This window comes from Stegostoma tigrinum, chromosome 45, assembly GCF_030684315.1.
Source record: "Stegostoma tigrinum isolate sSteTig4 chromosome 45, sSteTig4.hap1, whole genome shotgun sequence".
Lineage (NCBI taxonomy): Eukaryota > Metazoa > Chordata > Chondrichthyes > Orectolobiformes > Stegostomatidae > Stegostoma > Stegostoma tigrinum.
In genome coordinates this window covers 8,328,765-8,349,053 of record NC_081398.1, presented here as the reverse complement: position 1 = coordinate 8,349,053, position 20,289 = coordinate 8,328,765, and the positions used below count along the sequence as shown (strand labels likewise).

Here is a 20,289-nt window from a genome sequence, read left to right as displayed (position 1 = left end):
TCAGAGTACAATGGGACCTTGATCAGTTGGGCCAATGGGCCAAGGAATGGCAGATGGAGTTGAATTTAGGCAAATGTGAGGTGTTCCATTTTGGAAAGGAAAATCAGCACAGGACTCATACACCTAATGGTAGGGCTCTGGCGAGTGATGCTGAGCAAAGAGACCTTGGGGACCAGGTTCATAATTCCTTGAAAGTGGAGTTGCAGATAGACAGGATAGTGAAGAAAGCATTGGTATGCTTGCCTTTATCGGCCAGAGCATTGAGTACAGGAGTTGGGAGGTCATATTGCAATTGTCCAGGACATTGGTCCGGCCACTTTTGAAATACTGTGTTCAGTTTTGGTCTCCATGCCATAGGAAGGATGTTGTTAAACTTGGAAAGGTTCAGAAAAGATTTACAACCATGTTGCCAGGGTTTGAATGTTTGAGCTATGGGTGAGGTTGAATAGGCTGAGGTGAGTTAACACAGTGTGGAGCTAGAGGAGCACAATAGGCCAGGCAGCATCAGAGGAACAGGAAAGTTGATGTTTTGGGTCGGGATCCTTCTTCAGAAATGGGGGACGGGGAAGGGAGCTCCAAAATAAACAGAGAGAGGAGGGGTGGGGCTGGGGAAGGTAAGTGGGATAGTGAAGGGTGAGTGCAGGTAGGCAGTGGTGGGGATTGGTCAATGAGGTCGGAGGAGTGGATAGGTGGGAGAGAAGATGGACAGATTGTTTCTGGTCAAGGAGATAGGGATGAGAGGGAGGGCTGGACAAGGGATAAGGCCGGGGCTTTGGGAGATTTTAAAACTGATAAAGGCCATTTTGAGACCATTGGGTTGTAGGTTGCTGGCTTGCTGTGCTTCTCCAGCTCTACAATGTATTGTCTTGGACTCCAGCATCGGCAGTTTTTACTATCTCTGAATAAATTGGCTGGGACTATCTTCCATGGAGTTTTGGAGACTGACGGGTGACCTTATAGAGGTTTATAAAATCATGAGGGGCATGGATCGGGTAAATAGCCAAGGTCTTTCCCTCAGGTTGGGGGAATCCAAAACTAGAGAGACATAGATTTAAGGTGAGAGGGGAAAGATTTAAAAGGGAGCTAAGAGGCAACATTTTCACACAGAGGGTGGTGCATGTGTGGAATGAGCTGCCAGAGGAAGTGGTGGAGGCCGGTACAATTACAACATTTAAAACGCATCCGGATGGGAATATGGATAGGAAGGGGTTAGAGGGTTATGGCTAAATGCTGGCAAATGGGACTAGATTTATTTAGGATATCTGGTCAGCATGGTCAAGTTGAACCAAAGGGTCTGTTTGCGTGCTATATATCTCTATGACTGATCTACAAGAAAAAGGAAAATGGGTTAACGGGATGGTTCTTTGTCTGCACATGATGGGCTGAACTGCCTCTTTCCTGCTGCAAATTTGAGCCCATCTTGGTGGAGGGGGAGCAGGGGGAGGTAATCACCCGTCTCCATTTGTTGTTTTTCCAAGCTGGTGTCTCAGTGAAACCAGGCACAAAGAAAGTTCAGGGAGAGTAGGAACTGCAGGTGCTGCAGAATCTAATACAACAAGGTGTGAAGCCGGATGAACACGGCAGGCCAAGCAGCATCAGAGGAGCAGGAAGGCTGACGTTTTGGGCCTCGACCCAACTTTATCCCAGTCACTAGGCATTTCCCTCCCCAGTCAACAGACGCAGTCCTGCAGATGTCTTGCTGGTGGTGCTGCAGGCGTCTACTACCGCCCAGAGGTGGGGGAAGGAATAACATCAAGACAGTGAATGGCAGAGAGAGAGAGACAGAGTGGGAGTGTGTGGGAGAATGGGGGAGGGGGGGGAATGGGAATGGGAGAATAGCAGGGGAGAGATTGGAAATGGAAAAATGCAGGGAGTGGGAGTGGGGGGATAGAGAGGTGAGGACAGTGGGAATGGAGGAACAGGAGGGAGGAGAGTGGGAATGGGGAGGGAGAGTGAGAGTAGGAATGGGGAGATGGAGGGGGAAGACCATGGAAATGGAAGAAAAGAGAGTGAGAATGGGGACAGAAAGAGACTGAGAATGGGTGAATTGATGGGAAAAATGGGAATGGGAGAAAAGAGGGAATTGCAGAATAGAAGGAGGAAAATGGGAATCAAGATTGGTGGATTGGCAGTGCTGAATTGTCCCATTGTATCCAGGGATGTGCAGGCTTGGTCAATTAGCCATCGTAAATCAGGGGTTACAGGGACAGGGTGGGAGGCTGGATCTGTATCGGCTGCTCTTTGGAGGTTTGGTGTAAAATCGATATACTAAACGGCCTCTCTGCACTGTCGGGATTCTGTGAATTTGTATGAAATGGAGCAGTGAATGAGGGAATGGGAGACGGAGTGAGTGAGTGTGTGAATTGAAGATGGGGAGAATGCATGCGTGAGCGTGAGAATGGGAGATGGAGAACGTAAGTTGGGAATGGGGACCAGATTTAATTATTATTTCTTTTCCCTCCATTTACTCATTTCCTCTGTCCCCATCAGAGTATGCGGCTGAAGCTGATAGCCAATAATAGCACAGTGGAGCGGCGATTCAGCCCCTGGATTGGTGGCTCCATCCTTGCCTCCCTGGTGAGTCTGTCTGTTACCGGGTAGCTTGTAAGTCTTGGCCAGTTGTGAACATTGACCCCCAGCCACAGGGTCTGATGCTAAGTGTTGTAAAACACAGTGATCAGTAACCGATTAATATGTCTGGGTATTAAATTGTCAGCCTTTACATTTGACTTGATTCTTTCTCTTAATTTGTGTCATAGATTTCCTGTGATGGAGACAATGTTAAAGTTCAGACATTGAGCACCAAGCAAAATTAGAGTGTTGTGAGGTAGAGGGTCATGGAAAGATGGAGGGATTGAGGGATATGGGAGTCAGAGGGATTGAGGGGTATGGGGGGACAGAGAGATTGAGGGATATGGGAGTCAGAGGGATTGAGGGATATGGGGGGACAGAGAGATTGAGGGATATGGGGGGACAGAGAGATTGAGGGATATGGGAGTCAGAGAGATTGAGGGATATGGGAGTCAGAGGGATTGAGGGATATGGGAGTCAGAGGGATTGAGGGATATGGGAGTCAGAGGGATATGGGGGGACAGAGAGATTGAGGGATATGGGAGTCAGAGGGATTGAGGGATATGGGGGGACAGAGAGATTGAGAGTTATGGAGAGACAGAGGAATTGAAGAATGTGGGGAGAGGTTTGATTTTGGGGAATGGGGACATGGGATTTAGGGTTATGTGGATGGTGACATAAGGTTTCAATAACCGATATGCTTGGTGGGAATGTTGACCTGTTCTTGTTTCTAAGCACTCTGATGCTGAGCTTTCTTTGCACAGGGCACTTTCCAGCAGATGTGGATCTCCAAACAAGAATACGAGGAAGGGGGCAAACAGTGTGTGGAGAGGAAGTGCCCCTGAGCACTGAATAGGAAGGACATTCATTAGCTGCCCCATACATCTGCCTGAAAGCCAACCTCTCACCTGCGCTCCCTCTCCCAACAGGCCCACCTGAGGCCTAGGCTTTCCCTTTCATTTGTCTTGTCCCTCCGGTCTTGGCCTTTCTCTGCTTGTGGGCCTGGCTTGACACTCCCCACCTGGGATAGTGGAGAGAAAGTCTGCAGGAAGATCACTGAGGCTGAGCCAAGTCCCAGTGAAGGTCCCCATCATAAGGTCAGGTCATTTCCCAGGTGTGAGAAGCCTCCTAGGCTGGGACCTTGCTTGAACTTCTCTGTCCCGTCAGATCTGGGTAAATTGACAGCAGTGGCTGCAAAAGGAAGAGTGGCCGCATTCTGGGAATGGGCTGGGGGGAGACAAGCGAGGGGTGGGTCACATTCTTGGCCTAGTGATCAGAAGCTTAAGCTAATAATTGCAGGGACCAGAGCAGCTAGCAGAATTGAGATTTCATCAACACCAAATCGGGAATAAAAATGGTGACCAATAAACTACTGGGTTGTCTTAAAAAGTACAGTCTGATTTACCACAGTGTAATAATAAGGCAGAGGCGAGATTGCCAACTTAAACATCTTCAAATATTCGCTTTACGTTTCTCTTCTGCCCTCTTCCTCAATCTTGGTCTTTCCCCCCACCAGCTCCTTCAACCAGTAAAGACGCTACATCTGGGCATCCAGAGGCGAGGCCTTCAATATCAGGCTTCAGGCCTACCTCCATTGCGAGCTGTATTTCAAAGGATTAGGGTTAGGAAGTGGATGCAGAAAGCCACAGTTTTACAGAATTCAGACACCCATGACCCTCAGGTACCTAGGCCGTGATTGTCTACTGGTAACTCACTAGCTAGGGACTGGTTGTGGGGGGGTGGGGTTTGGCAGTGTATGGCTGCTGGCTTAAGGCCCCTCGCTGGCTCTGCCACCGTTGAATATGACCATGGCATGCTGAGGGATCTACCTCAGCTTCCCCATTCCAAGCTTGTCAACCATGAGAGACCTTGCGGTCTGATTCTCATGTCCTATCCAATTGAGCGCTCAGTTTGCTCTCTTCTATTGGGCCATCATCTCAGAGCAAGTGGCCACCAGTTAGGACAGAAATGAGGAGGAATTTCTTCTCTCAGGAGTGAATCTGTGGAATTCTTTACCATGGAGGTTGGGTCGTTGAGTATATTTGTGGCTGAGGTAAGTTTTTAATCTGAGAAGGGCAGATGGTTATGAAGAAAAGGCAGAAAACTGGGCGTGAGAATTGTCAGATTGGCCCAGTATCTCATTGAATGGAGAACTGAATGGCCTACTCCTGCTCCTATACCTTGTCTTGGAACCACTTGGGGACCCAGCCCATGTTGACCAGGAAACAATTGGGCTGACACCAGGGTTCAGTCTGGGATCTTGTTGCCCAGGCACTCTTTTTCTTTATTCATTCACAGGGTGACTAGGCCAGCATTTATTGCCCATCTCTAATTGCCCAGAGGGCAGTTAGGAGTCTTCCACATTGTTGTGGGTCTGGAGTCACATGCAAGCCAGCAGTTTCTTTCCCGAAAGGACATTAGTGAACCAGATAGGATTTTCCAACATTGACAATGGATTCATGGTCATCATTGGACTCTTAATTCCAGATTTTTTAAATTGAATTCAAATTCCACCATCTGCCATGTTAGGATTCAAACCCAAGTCACCAGATTTGGGTCTCTGGATTAACAGTCCAGCGATACTATCACGAAACCATCACTGCTCCCTGTTACAGGGTTCAAGGGTCACCATTACACCCTTTCAGGTCGAGCATGCACTTTTAGGGATTGGACATGTCGTTTAGGCTGGGGACAGCCTTTGGGGATTGGTGGTAGGGAGATGAGGTTCAGAACAGATGGGGGCTTTGGAGCTCTGGGGCCTGGGAGATAGGAGGACATGTTTCTGGGGACTGGGCCAAGTGGATCTTGAATCCCTACAGTGTGGGAGCAGGTTTTTTGGCCCATCAGGTCCGCACCCACCCTGCAAAGATGATCCCACCCAGACCCACTCCCCTACCCTATCCCTGTAACCCTGCATTTCCCCATGGCTCATCCACCCAGCCCATGCATCCCTGAACACTGCAGGCAATTTAGCAAGGCCAATCCACCCTAACCTGCACATCTTTGGACTGTGGGAGGAAACCAGAGCACCTGGAAGAAACCTGCACAGACACGGGGAGAATGTGCAATCTCCACACAGACAGACACCCAAGAGTGGAATCGAACCTGGCTCTCTGATGCTGTGAGGCAGCAGTGCTAACCAGTGAGTCACTGTGCCACCCTAGGGTGGTTCCCACCACACGCTTGAAATCCCTGGTTTTGGTGGGGTACAGTGATGGGCATTGGGTAAAAGGTGCTGATTGGTTTGCAAGTCAACTCTGATTGGCTTGAGGCATCACCATGGAGGAAGCCATGGAGCGTCTCTCTCCTGCACTGTACTGATCAGGTCACAAATGCAAGAATGCCAAATTGCACGCTCATGGTACAGAAAGCCTTTGGGAGCCCATAGTTCCCCGTTGCTGTCTCTGTGGCTTGGGAAGGAAGGTTTTGGGTTTGCTTACCTGAGGCCAGTTTAAAGAGAGTGCATTTACATAGCACCTTTCACAAAGCACAGAGTGCTTTGCAACAGACGTTTGATGTCTGGCTCCTGTCATATTTTAGGAAGCGCAACAGTTCATTTAGGTACAGCAAGCTTCTGCAAGCAGCAGTGTGAAAACAAGCGAGCTGTCAAATTTATCCTTGTTAGCTGAGGGCTGAACATCAACCCAGGACATCGGGAGATAACTCCCCCTGCCCTTCTTAGAAATAATGGGTTCTTTTATGTCCATCTTAGAGAGTCCAAGGGACATTGTCCAAGATACCCCAACTGCATCATCTTTGCCTACTTGAGCCAACAGACCGGGAGTTTCATTATTAAAACCCAGGAACATTTGCTCCATGTGATTCAGGACCAGACGGATCGGGAAGATTTAACCCTGGAGGCACGGTAGGGGGAGTATTGCAGGGTGACTGAGCAGGCTCTCACATCAGATATCGTTTGGTGTTAAGATCTCCCATTGGAATGGTTTCCTGCTTCTCTGTTTGTTAGCAGTTTAAAAGTGGTATTTTACAATGTTCTGTATATTATTTATTTAACTGGCTCTGACGCCATTAACAATGTTTCCTGGCTGTCTGAATACGACTGCTTGGAGCCTCAGTGGTTCTTAGTTCTTGTTTGTTAAGGATTGTCGCAAACTCCTCCCCTCACGCAGGGACTTGGGGCCTACCTCCTGCTGGCCTGGGCCCCTGTCCCCACACTAGGCTTTGGGGCTTTGTCCACTCACTTGGGGCGCCACCCTTGCCCTGGGAAAGGAGGCCCTGCCCTCACTCTGGGAGCTGGGGCATTGTGCTCACTCTGGGAGCGGGGGGCCCCTCCCTTACACTGGCAGCTGAGGCCCTATCCTTTAACCCAGGGTTACATTAAATACTTTGTTGTTCAATTAAAAATGGGAAAATGATTAAATCAAACCTGATTTGATTCTGTCACAAAAAATCAGGTCAAGAGACAAATAGTCCAATCTTGTATGAATAGGTGCATCAACATGGTTTGTTTCACACACCAATATCCAGGGCCAATACTTCAGGACAGTAACAAAACACGCCACATCATCTGACTTCATCCTGTTCCTGATCGCCATTTCCTCCTTCTCAAACGGATCCCCGTCTTGGGAATTTTTTTAGTGGACGAAACAGACTTTCCTGCTTCAGTTTTGATTTTTCCTTGTATTGAGGGCGGTTGTTGTTAAGGTCAGGTCAGGTTGCTAAGGTGAGATGATGTCAACCAGATGGCGCTTCTCCATAATTGGGTGAGTAAAACCAGCTGTTTGCCAACATGAGGCATCTCAAAGCAGCCCTGATAAAAACCTTCTCAAAACTGATGGAGGGTATGCTTGTAACGTTCCAACAGAGACTAGGCCCCTCCATAAAGTCAGAGAGACATACAGCACGGAAACAGACGCTTCAGTCCAACTGGTCCATGCTGACTATAATCTCAAACTAAACTAGTCCCACCTGCCTGCATTTGGCCCATATCCCTCCAAATCTTTTCTATCCATGTACTTGTCATGTATCCTTTAACATTGTAAATGCACCCACATCCACCATTTCCTCTGGAACTTCATTCCACACACGAACCACTCTCTCTGTAAAAAAGTTGCTCCTCATGTCTTAAAATTTTTCTCTTCGTACCTTAAAAATATGGCCCCTGTCTTGAACTCCCCCATCCTGGGGAAAAGACCCTTGCTATTTACCTTATCTATACTCCTCATGATTTAATAAACCTCTGTAAGGTCAGCCCTCAACCTCCTACACTCCAGTGAAAAAAGTCCCAGATTATCAAGTCAATTTTTATAACTCAAAATCCCTCCATTCCCAGCAACATCCTGGCAAATCTTTTCTGAACCCTCTCCCATAATAGCGTGACCAGAACTGCACACAGTGCTCCAGAAGAGGCCTCGCCAATGCCCTGTACAACCTCAATATGATGTCCCAACTCCTATACTCAAAGGCCTGAGCAATGATGGCAAATGCTTTACACACCTTCTTAACCCCACTGTGGTGCAAATTTCAAAGAATTACATGCCTGAACCCTAGGTCTGTCTCTTTTCTATAACACTAACCATGTCCCCACTGTTAACTACATAAGTCCTGCCCTTTTTAGTTTTATTAAAATGCAACACCTTGCATTCATCCAAATTAAACTCCACCTGTCACTACTCAGCCCATTGACCAAATTGATCAAGATCTCTTTGTAATCTCAGAAAGCCTTCTTCACTGTCCGCTATACAAAGATCAAGGGTTGGCCCCAACGAGACATACCTCAATATTGCAGAGCCTATATAATATTATGTAACCACTGGAGAAAGAGCATTCGGCCCCTTGAGCTGGTTTTGTCAGTCCAATGTCTGAGAGCTAGACTTCCTATCCCTGGGTGCCTTCACTCTGTTAAAATGCACGCTTGTCTTGCAACACCCCTGCATGCTCACCTCCGATCTCCACAGCAACCTCCATTCAGCAGAAGAGAGTGCCCATTGGACAAACAGACATGTAACTCCCTCCCATGCCCTCCTTCATTGTACTGGTGAATCTGAAACACGCCTCCTCACACACAAAGATCTCAGCCAACCATTAGAAAAAGCCTGGGGAAGAAGGCACAGTGGAAGATGGTGGAGGACTGAAATAAGAACAGAAAGTGCTGAAGAAACTCAGCAAGGTCTGGCAGGGTGTGTGGAGAGAAAGAAAAGCAGAGTTAACATTTCAAGACTGGGATTGCTCATTCAGCAGCTTTAATCAGCAGGTAAACACATAGGATGTCAGAACCACCCAGCTGGTTAAGGCTAGGCCTGTTGATATGGGCATCGCTGGACATCATTATCCATCTATTACAGTTCAGTGAGCCACCATCTTGAACCGCTGCTGTCTGTGCGCTGTAGGGATACCCACAGTGCTATACGGTGTGGACTTCTGGGATTTTGATCCAGTAACACTGAAGGAGCGCCAATACATTTCCAAGTCAGGACAGTGAGCAGTGTGGAGGAGATTTTGAGTGGTGTTCCCTAGTCCTTCTGGATGAGAGAGGTCACAAGTTTGGAAGATGCTTTCGGAGGAATCTCAGCATTGCGCCTTGTGCATTTCCTGGAGATTACAACTGCAAAACCTGAGCACAGCACCATGAGACTGAGTGGGAAGAACATTGAGGGAAACAGTGGTTTTGCCTTAAAAGGAGTTGATCTTTGAGAGACAGAGAGCCAACAGGAGAGATTCACCCATTAAATTGTGTTCAATTAAGCTCGGTCACCATGTCTTCGTTTCAAACAAGATTTGAAGACTTTCAATTCTTCAAAGAGAGGGGTCAATTCTGAATTACACCTTAAAATTGGTGTGGGTGGGAGCAGGCAGAAATGTTAGCCACCTTGTTGCCATGGCAACTCCAATGAAGATGTTCTGCCATTTTGAAAGGGGCCTATTGCTGGGGCCTGTTTTGGACAGTAGGCCCCTTTTAACATGTAGATTCTTTTGTACTAATTCATGGGATGAGTGTATCACCAGTCAGTCTAATGTTTATTGTTCATCCCTAATTGCCCAGGGGTAGTTAAGAATTAACCACATTGCCGTGGGTATGGAGTCATGTGTAAGCCAGACCAGCTAAGGATGGGGACTCAATAGTTAGAGGGACAGATAGAAGGTTTGCTGGGAACGAACGAGACTCACGGTTGGTGTGTTGCCTCCCAGGTGCCAGGGTCTGTGATGTCTCGGATCGTGCCTTTGGGGTCCTGAAGGGAGAGGGTGACCAGCCCCAAGTCATGGTCAACGTAGGCACCAACGACATAGGTAGAAAGAGGGATAGGGATGTCAGGCAGGATTTCGGGGAGCTCCGCTGGAAGCTGAGAGCAGGAACAAATAGAGTGGTTATCTCTGGTTGTTAAACGTGCCACATGATAGCGAGGCAAAGAACAGGGAGAGATTTCAGCTGAACACGTGGCTGCAGGGATGCTGCAGGAGGGAGGGCTTCAGGTACATGGATAATTGGGGCTCATTCTGGGGAAGTTGGGACCTCTATAAACAGGACGGTCTCCACTTGAACCAGAGGGGCACAAATATCCTGGGTGGGAAATTTGCTAGTGCTATTCGGGTGGATTTAAACTAGCTCAGAAGGGGGATGGGAAACTGAGGTGTAGTCCTAGCACACAGGAGGATGAGCGGAGGAAGGACATGGACAGGACCTCACTGTCACAGGAGTGTGCTGGCAGACACCAAGCTGGATTGAAGTGTGCATATTTTAATGCCAGGAGTATCCGGAATAAGGTAGGTGAGCTTGCAGCATGGATAGGTACCTGGGACTTTGATGTTGTGGCCATTTCGGAGACATGGATAGAGCAGGGTCAGGAATGGATGTTGCAGGTTCCAGGGTTTAGATCTTTCATTAAGATCAGGGAAGATGGTAAAAGAGGGGGAGGTGTGGCTTTGTTAGTCAAGGACAGTATAACGGCGGCTGAAAGAACTTTTGACAAGGACTCGCCTACTGAGGTGGTGTGGGCTGAGGTCAGAAACAGGAGAGGAGAGGCCACACTGCTGGGAGTTTTTTATTGGCCTCCACAAAGCTCCAGGGATGTGGAGGAGAGGATCGGCAAAACTATTCTGGGCAGGAGTGAAAGGAACTGGGTGGTCATTATGGGAGACTTTAACTCCCCTAACATTGACTGGAAATGCTAAAACTCTAGTACGTCGGATGGATCAGTTTTTGTCCAATGTATGCAGGAGGGTTTCCTGACTCAGTAGGTCGAAGGGCCGACAAAAGGGGAGGCCACACTGGATTTGGTACTTGGTAATGAACCAGGCCGGTGTTTGATTTAGTGGTAGGTGAGCACTTTGGAGAGACTGACCATAATTTGGTTACGTTTAGTTTAGTGATGGAAAGGGATAGGAACATGCCACAGGGCAAGAGTTATAGATGGGGGAAGGGCAATTATGCCATTAGGCAAGACTTAGGAGGCATAGAATGGGTGTGCAAAATGCAGGGGATGGGGCCAATCGAAATGTGGAGCTGGTTTAAGGAACAGATATTGCATGTACTTGATAGGTATGTCCCTGTCAGGCAGGGGGGAAGCGATAAGGTAAGGGAACTGTGGTTTACTAAAGAAATTGTATCTCTTGTTAAGCGGAAGAGGGAGGCTTATGTGACATTGAGACGAGATGCTTCAGATGAGGCGATGGAGAGTTACAGATTACCTAGGAAGGATTTAAAGAGAGAGTTAAGAAGAGGAAGGAGGGGACATGAGCAGACATTAGCAGGTAGAATAAAGGAAAACCCTAAAGCTTTCTATAGGTATGTGAGGAATAAGAGGACGACTAGGGTAGGAATAGGCCAGTCAAAGACAGAAGTGGGCAGTTGGGTGTGGACGCTGTGGAGATCGGAGAGGTGCTAAATGAACATTTCTCATCTGTTTTCACTCAGGAAAAGGAGGATATTGTAGAGGAGATGACTGAGTTACGGGTTATTAGAATTGAAAGGATTAAGGTTAGTAAGGAGGAGGGGTTATCAATTCTAGAAGGTGTGAAGGTAGATAAATCCTCTGGGCCGGATGGGATTTTTCCGAGGCTTGTCTGGGAAGCTAGGGAGGAGGTAGAGGAGCCTTTGGCCTTGATCTTTGAGTCTTCATTGTCTACAGGTTTAGTACCAGAGGACTGAAGGATTGCAAATGTTGCGCCCTTGTTCAAGAAGGGAAGTAGGGATGACCCAGGTAATTATAGACCTGTGAGCCTTACGACTGTTGTAGGAAAGGTTTTAGAAAGGATTATAAGAGATAGGATTTATAATCATCTAGCAAGCAACAATTTGAGTGGAAATTAGATTAGATTCCCTACAGTGTGAAACAGACCCTTCAGCCCAACAAGTCCATACCGCCCCTTGAAGCATCCCATCCAGGCCCACCCCCCCCATAACCCACACACCCCTGAACACTACGGGCAATTTAGCATGGCCAATCCAACTAGCCTGCACATCTTTGGACTGTGGGAGGAAACCAGAGCACCCGAAGGAAACCCATGTAGGCTCGGGAAGAATGTGCAAACTCCACACAGACAGTCGCCTGAGGCTGGAATCGAACCTGGGTCCCTGGCGCTGTGAGGCTGCAGTGCTAACCACCGAGCCACCGTGCTGCCCGAAGTCAGCATGGATTTGTCAAGGGCAGGTTGTATCTCACAAACCTCATTGAGTTTCTTGAGAAGGTGACCAAGCATGTGGATGAGGGTAGGGCAGCTGACGTGGTGTACATGGGCTTCAGTAAAGCCTTTGATAAGGTTCCACATGGTAGGCTATTGGAGAAAATACAGAGGCACGGGATAGAGGGAGATTTAGCAGTTTGGATTAGAAACTGGCTTTCTGTAAGAAGGCAACGAGTGGTGGTTGATGGAAAATATTCAGCCTGGAGTCCAGTTACTAGTGGTGTGCCTCAAGGATCTGTTTGGGACCACTGCTGTTTGTCATTTTTTATAAATGACTTGGACGCAGGCATAGGTGGATGGATTAGTAAGTTTGCAGATGACACTAAAGTGGGTGGAGTGGTGGACAGTGTGGAAGAATGTTGCAGTTTGCAGGGAGACTTGGATAAACTGAAGAATTGGGCTGAAAGGTGGTAAATGGAGTTTAATACAGATAAATGTAAGGTGATTCACTTTGGGAAGAATAATAGGAAGGCAGAATACTGGGTCAATGGTAAGATTCTTGGTAGTGTGGATGTGCAGAGGGATCTTGGTGTCCATGTACATAGATCCCTGAAAGTTGCCACCCAGATTTATAGTGCTGTTAAGAAGGCTTATGGTGTGTTAGGTTTTATTGGTAGAGGGATTGAGTTCCGGAGCCGTGATGTCATGCTGCAACTGTACAAAACGCTAGTGCGGCCTCATTTGGAATATTGCGTGCAGTTCTGGTCGCCCCATTACAGGAAGGAGGTGGAAGCATTGGAAAAGGTGCAGTGGGGTTTTACCAGGATGTTGCCTGGTCTGGAGTGCAGGCCCTATGAAGAAAGGCTGAGGGACTTGGGTCTGCTCTCATTGGAGAGTAGAAGGCTAAGAGGGGATTTAATAGAGACATACAAGATGATCAGAGGATTAGATAGGGTGGACAGTGAGAGTCTGTTTCCTAGGATGATGACATTGGCTTGTACAAGGGGGCATAGCTACGAATTGAGGGGTGATAGATTTAAGACAGATGTCAGAGGCAGGTTCTTTACTCAGAGAGTGGTAAGGGCGTGGAACGCCCCTGCCTGCCAATGTAGTTAACTGAGCCACAGTAGGGGCATTTAAACAGTCCTTGGATAAGCATATGGATGATGATGGGATAGAGTAGGGGGAGGGGCTTAGATTAGTTCACAGGTCGGCGCAACATCGAGGGCCGAAGGGCCTGTTCTGCGCTGTATTGTTCTATGTTCTATGTTTCCTTCCCTAAAGGATATGAGTGAACCAGATAGGGTTTTCCAACAATCAATAATGGATCCATGGTCATCATTAGACTCTCAATTCCAGATATTTTAATTGAATTCAAATTCCACCATCTGCCATGGCAGGACATCAGCTGGCCCTCTGGATTATATAATAGTCCCTTGGCTTTGCACTGCTTCTTTTCCTCCTTTCCCTGCTTGCAGCCTGTGTAGGGTATTGGGGTATGTTGGATGTGGACTCATGCTAAGGTTGTTAGCATTTCAAGATGGCAGCTGCCCAGTTGCCATGGTTACCTTGCTGTTCAGTTGGCCACTCAGAGCATTGGAGGGGAAGAGGAATCGCTGGAGGGACAGTTGTACCTCATAGCTGCTGGGGCTTTGCAAGTGAGTGAACGTGGGGAGAGGAGGGAAGGGAGAGTGGATTTTTGGCAGCCTCTGAGGTTTCATTTACCCTGCTGTCACTGACGTCTGGAGGCCCGAAGAAGTGTTGCAGTCTGGCAAGGTGAGGTCAGCGAGGCTCAATCTTCATCTCCGCCATTGACGTTGGGAGCAATCGCCCGGTCTGGCAGTGTATCAGGAGGGTCGCTCAGGAGCAGGTGAAGTCTGTGTGAAATACCGAGCAGGGTAGAGTTGAGGGCCTCCACAGCCTGGGTCAGGTGACTCAAGGCCTGGGCCTGCTCTTCCAACTGTCGCTGATTGCCTCGCAGCAGCCTTTCCAAATGGCCGCAGGAGGGGGCCAAAGCATGCTGGGAAGGACGCTGCTCTGACCCCAGCTTGAAGACCATTGCTTGTTCTTCAGACTCTGCGGGAGGGAACAGGTTCCAGTTCAGTGCATTGTGGTCAATCCAAACTCAACTGTGCATTTTCTTTTTCAGTTTAATTTTGGGTTTCAGCACCTCACCTGAAATGAAGAGAAGCCAATCGAGGCCCCCACAACCCTCACCTCACCCCCTGTTCATCTCACCTGCCACCGTATCCTTCAATTCCTCCTTCCATGTGTGATTAGCCAGGTTTCCTTGACCTCGGCCCCTCCCTGCGGGAGCGAGTCCCCAGTTGTTATAGAGTCATAGAGTCGTACAGCACGGAAATAGACCCTTTGGTCTAACTTGTGCATCCTGACCAGATATTCTAAATTAATCTAGTCCCATTTGCCAACATTTGGCCCGTTTCCCTCAGAACCGTTCCTATTCATGTCCACATCCAGATGTCTTTTTAATGTCATATTTGTACCAGCCTCCACCACTTCCACATACACACCACCCTTTGCATGGGAAAGTCGCCTTTTAGGGCCTTTTTAAATCTTCCCCTCTCACATTAAACTAATGCCCTCTAGTTTTGGACTCCCCCACTCTGGGGTAAATGACCTTGAGGCTATTTACCCTATCCAGGCCCCTCATGATTTCATAAACCTCTATAAGGGCACCCCTCAGTCTCTGCTCTGGGAAAAATAGTCCCACCTTATTCACCCCCTCCCTGTAGCTCAAACTGCCCAATCTCAGAAACATCCTTGTAAATCTTTTCTGAACCCTTTCAAGCTTAACAACATCTTTCCCATAGCAGGGAGACCAGAATTGAACGCAGTATTCCAAAAGCGGCCTCACCAATGCCCTGTACAATCACAACACGATCTCCCAACTCCTGTGCTCAATGCACTGCCCAATAATGGCAAGTGTACCGAATTCATTCTTCACCACCCTGTCTACCTGCGACTCCAATTTCAAGGAGCTGTGAAGCTGGACCCCAAGGTCTCTTTGCTTTACAACACTCCCAAGGACCTTACCATTAAGTGTAGAAGTCCTAGCCTGATTTACCTTACTAAAATGCAGCACGTCACATTAACCTAAATTAAACTCCAACTGCCACTCCTTGGTCCGTTGCCCCATCTGATCAAGGTCCCATTGTACTCTGAGATAACCTTCTTTGCTGTACACTAGACCTCCAATTTTGATGCCATCTGCAAACTTACTAGCCATTCTTCCTGTATTAACATCCAAATCTCAGGTGAAGAGGTTTATCCCAAATTCCTGAATAGATGTATCAGGGACTGTCAGATATGGATAGCCCTCACGTTTGGTTTTCAAACCCCCCCCTCCTCCCCATATCCCCCAAGCCCACCATAAATTCCAACACCACCTCCCTTCCTTTACCTTAGTGAAAACTTCCATAACCTTAAAGAACTCTAACAGCGCCTGTTGCAAGGAGATGGTTACAGTGCACACATCAAGAGCAGACAATGGGAAAGGAGAGCATAGAAGATGGAAAAGTGATTGATGGTGAGGTTGATTGCTGGGAGGTCATAGGAGAGGTTAGGGAGGCATCCACCATTCATTAGAAGGCATTTGGATTGGAAAATGGATTGAACAATCTCAGTTTTTTTTCTTCATTCATAGGACATGGGCATCACCGGCTGGGCCCATCCCCAGTTGCCCCCTTGAGAATGTGATGGTGAACTGCTGCACTCCATATAGGGTAGCAACACCCATACAATGCCCTTAAGGAGGGAGTTTCATGATTTTGACCCAGTGATCCTGAAGGAACAGCGATATATTTCCAAGTCAGGATGGCGAATGACTTGGAGGGCAGTTTGCGGGCAGAGGTGTGCCCATGTGTCTGCTGCCCATGACCTTCCAGAGGGTAGAGGTCACAGGTTTGGAAGGTGCTCCGGAGGATCTTTGGTGAATTTCTGCAGTGCATCTTGTTGATGGTACACACTGCTGCTACTGAGCATCGGTGGTGGACGGAGTGGATACTTGTGGATGTAGTACCAATCAAGCGGGGGCTGCTTTGTCCTGGATGGTGTTGAGCTTCTTGAGTGTTGTTGGAGCTGCCCCCATCCAGGGGCAAGTGGGGAGTATTCCCTCACACTCCTGACTTGTGCCTTGTTGATGGTGGACAGGCTTTGGGGAGTAGGGAGGTGAGTTACTCACTGCACCTCTGACCTGCTCTTGTGTGGATATGAATGGTGTAGTTCAGAGCCTGGTCATGGGGTGGGCCATGGGATTAACGTGTTGTCCGTGTTGGCCTTGAGAAGGTGTTGATGAGTCACTTGGATGCAGCTAAGGTGCTCACTGAGCCATTTCACCGGATGGTTAAGTTAACCCACCATGCTGTGGGTCTGGAGTCACATGTAGTCCAGGCCTGGCAGATCGCCCAGGATATCAGGACAATCGAGTAGTTTTAAAGTTACCATTACTGATAGGTGCAATTTATTTCAAGTTTGTTAAACTTATAAAATTTAAATCTCAGCCCAGCTGCTGTGATGGGATTTGAACTCACATTTGCTGGAACATTATTCTCGGCCTCTGAATTCCAAGTGCAGTAACGTAACCTCAGCCTCTCTGCCATTAACCGAACAATGGAAGCTTGGATAGTTGATCAATAGGTAGCTGGAGCATTTTTGGGATTTGCAAATGCCCCACTCCTCACCCTCACAGAAAACAAACTCACAAATAGGTACAGCCCAGAGTGAGCCCTGAACATTCACCAGCTGGAGTCTGGAAGAGGGAGAGGTGGGTGGCACAGTGGCTTGGTGATGAGCACTGATGCCTCACAGCGCCAGGGACCCAGGTTCAATTCCACTGTCTGTGTGGAGTTTGCACATTCTTCCCCACATCTGTGTGGGTTTACTCCAGGTGCTCCAATAGTCCAAAGATATATAGATCAGGGTGGATTGGCTTTGATAAATTGTCCTGTAGTGCCCAGGGATGTGCAAGCTAGATGGGTTAGCCATGGGAAATGGAGGGTTAGTACTGGGGGAGGAGGGTCTGGATGCAGTGCTTTTCAGAGCGTCAGTGCAGCTTCAATAGGCTAAGCAGCCTCTATCTACACTGTAGGAATTCTGTGATTTCATTGAAACTAACAAATTTCTCACAGGGACATCAACAGAGGTTCAGTGCAGAGAAGGAGTTCTCCCCTGGGTGGGGGACTGGAACTAGAGGCCCCAGACTCAGAATTAGGGACAGGCCATGTCTTTAAACTTTGTTCCTTTAACTTTCTAGTTTATATTCAGAAGGACTTTAAGGTTAACTGTTACTTTATTTTGTTATTTTTCTATGTATTCTATGAAGGTGATGCTTAACTTTTTTTTAACTTGGGGTTTCCCTCTTTCAGCATTTTGTACCTTAGCATTTTGTCCATAGGTACTTTGGTGCCTAACATGACAATAGTAGACCCTTTTCACTGTGCGCCTGTGCTTGAGTACACGTAAAATCTAAATCTAAATCTGAATCTGAATCTAAGTCTGAATCTAAATCTAACTCTTGTCACTGAGCTGAGCAGGAATTTCTTCAGTGAGTGGGAATTATCTCCCCCAGAGGGCTGTAGAGACTCAGTCATTGAGTATAATTGAGACATGGTGCTCAGTTATGAGTGGTGTAACACAAGGATCTGTTCTGGGTCCTCTTCTATTTGTGATTTTTGAAAATGATTTGGATGAAGGAGTGAAAGGGTGGATTAGCAAGTTCGTGGATGATATGAAGGTGGGTCACGTTGTGGGCAGTGCGGAGGGCTGTTCTGGGTTACAAAGGGACATTGATGGGATGCAGAGCTGGGCTGAGAAGTGGTAGATGGATTTTAACCCTGAAAAGTGTGAGGTGATTCATTTTGGAAGGACAAGTTTAAAAGCAGAATACAGGGTCAATGGAAAGATTCTTGGCAGTGTGGAGGAGCAGAGGGATCTCGGGGTTCATGTTCACAACTCCCTGAAAGCTGCCACCCAGGTGGATAGAGTTGTTAAGAATGTGTAGGGTGTGTTCGCTTTCATTAACAGAAGGATTGAGTTCAAGAGCCGTGAAGTTATGCTCCAGCTATACAAAAGCCTGGTTCGGCCACATCTGGAGTATTGTGTCCAGTTCTGGTAGCCTCATTACAGGAAAGATGGGGAAGCGTTGGAAAAGGTGCAGAGGAGATTTACCAGGACGTTGCCTGGAATGGAGGGAAGGTCTTATGAGGAAAGGTTGAGAGAGCTAGGGCTTTTCTCTTTAGGATAACGAAGGATGAGAGGTGACTTGATAGAGGTGTACAAAATGATCAGAGGTATAGATAGAGTGGACAGCCAGAGATTTTTTTCCTGGGGTGGAGATAGATATTACAAGGGGGTATAGTTTTAAAGTGAGTGGGGGTAGATATAGGGGAGATTTAAGAGGTAGGTTCTTTACTCAGAGACTGGTAAAGGCGTGGAATGCATTGCCAGGGTGGGTAGTGGAGTCAGCCTCATTAGGGGCATTTAAGCAGCTATTAGATAGGTATATGGATGACAGTATAAGGTAGGGGTGGGGGTTAGATAGACCTGAGGTTTAGGGTAAAAGTTTGGCACAGCATCATGGGCTGAAGAGACTGTACTGTGCTGTGCTGTTCTATGTTCTATGTTCTGGGAGACAGAGATGGATAGAGTTCTAGATATTTAGAGATATGGGGATGAGATGGAATATGGTATGAAATGGGCAATCAGCTAAATGGCCTCCCCCAGCTACTCCTTCCCATGATACTAAACTGTCCATGTTTCCTTCGAGCTGCTGGGGCCATTGAGCAGGCCCCAGGCTTCTGGTAATAGCCTTCCAATTACGGTCCCCAAAAGTGATCCTTGACCCCTTGACGTATGCCATCCTTTCCTGCTTTTGGGAACACGATGTTCTCCCTTGTGGACCCCGTCCCCAAACCTGAGCAATTTCCAGACCCAAAACCATCATCGATAAAATTGACCAGGAGAGTGGAGTTTGCACAGTCTCCCTGTGTCTGCCTTGATAAGAACGGAGAACCTGGAGCAGGAGTAGGCCATTCAGCCCCTTGACAGCCAGATCCCTCTGCACTGATGCACTCTGATGTGTCTCTCCATTTAGACAATACATTGGCTGACTATCCTCTGCCAAATGCCCTGTGAGAGATTGCAAGGTCAAGGTTTGACAACTGAACCCCAGATTAGGGTTGGGCAGGTCAAAGTGGTTGTTATGAAGGAGAGTCCAAAAGAAAGACACAGAGAGAGAGAGAGAGAGACGGAGAGGTTTGGGGAGGGAATTCCAGTGCTTGAGGCCAAGTCTCAGCGAAGGAATGGTACAAACAGGCCATTCAACCCATGTACCCAAATCCTACCCCCACTCTTACCCCTGGGGCTTTCACGATCGTTCTCAAAGCCGTGACGGGAGGCTCCCGGTTGATCAGCTGATCCTGTTACCTGTGCAAGCAGTGAGCTCCTCATTGCTGCGGTAACTAGGCCTGCATGCACAGCCGCCGACGGGCACCACCCAGTCTCCCTCGCTGGCGCAGTGCAGCTTCACGGGAACGGAGGTCTCCACAGCGTTGGCCACGCACGTGCCTGGGCTCACGGCCAGTGAGCTGAGGCTGGGCCCCGCCACGGTCTCGGGGAAGCGGGCCAAGTTGGCGATGGTTTCCGGGCACTTTCGAAAGGAGGCCCTCACAGACAGGAGGTTGATACAGGCACCCCGGTCCCGGAACGCCAAGTGGAAGCCGGCCCTGGTGAGGGGCCCAATGGGCACGGTCACCCTGTTCACCTTGCCCATCCTGTTGAGGGCAAAGACATGCTCAGCGGTGATGTCCCGGGCCTTGGCATAGGTGGCCTTCAGGAGGGCAGCTGTGCTGGCCGAGGACACACTGTCAGAGTCTGCCTCACCATAGTACAGGGCAAAGGTCTCCCGGCAGGATCCGTCAGTGCCAGGGATGGAGCCACAGTCCCTGACGGTAAACCGCAGATCCACATAAACCATCTGGGCCTCCCTGCGGGCGATGTAGGCACTCCGCAACCAATTGTCCTGGTTGGGCCTGTCCACGTTGCAGACTCGATAAGTTCGCATCATGTTGAACAGTTTATCCACAGCCACTGTCTCTTCCCACTGCCGTGGGAGGGGGA

At 48.3% G+C, this 20,289-nt stretch overlaps 2 protein-coding genes across 3 annotated transcripts in view; one reads left to right on the top strand and one right to left on the bottom strand.

Annotated features, from left to right (window-relative positions):
* The window catches only part of LOC125448667 (actin-like protein 6B), a 48,144-nt gene extending 41,213 nt beyond the window's left edge, over positions 1 to 6,931 (top strand). For both annotated transcript variants that reach the window (XM_059642602.1, XM_048524096.2), the window contains exons 13-14: positions 2,491 to 2,577; positions 3,336 to 6,931. In XM_059642602.1, coding sequence (XP_059498585.1) covers positions 2,491 to 2,577; positions 3,336 to 3,416 — 168 coding nt within the window. In that variant the 3' untranslated portion in view covers positions 3,417 to 6,931. The remainder of the gene's footprint in view (positions 1 to 2,490; positions 2,578 to 3,335) is intronic.
* Positions 6,932 to 11,948: 5,017 nt separating this feature from the next.
* The window catches only part of LOC125448806 (ephrin type-B receptor 3-like), a 19,012-nt gene continuing 10,671 nt past the window's right edge, over positions 11,949 to 20,289 (bottom strand). The window contains exons 3-4 of the mRNA XM_048524351.2: positions 19,597 to 20,272; positions 11,949 to 14,229 (exon numbers count right to left, since the gene is read on the bottom strand). Coding sequence (XP_048380308.1) covers positions 13,946 to 14,229; positions 19,597 to 20,272 — 960 coding nt within the window. The 3' untranslated portion in view covers positions 11,949 to 13,945. The remainder of the gene's footprint in view (positions 14,230 to 19,596; positions 20,273 to 20,289) is intronic.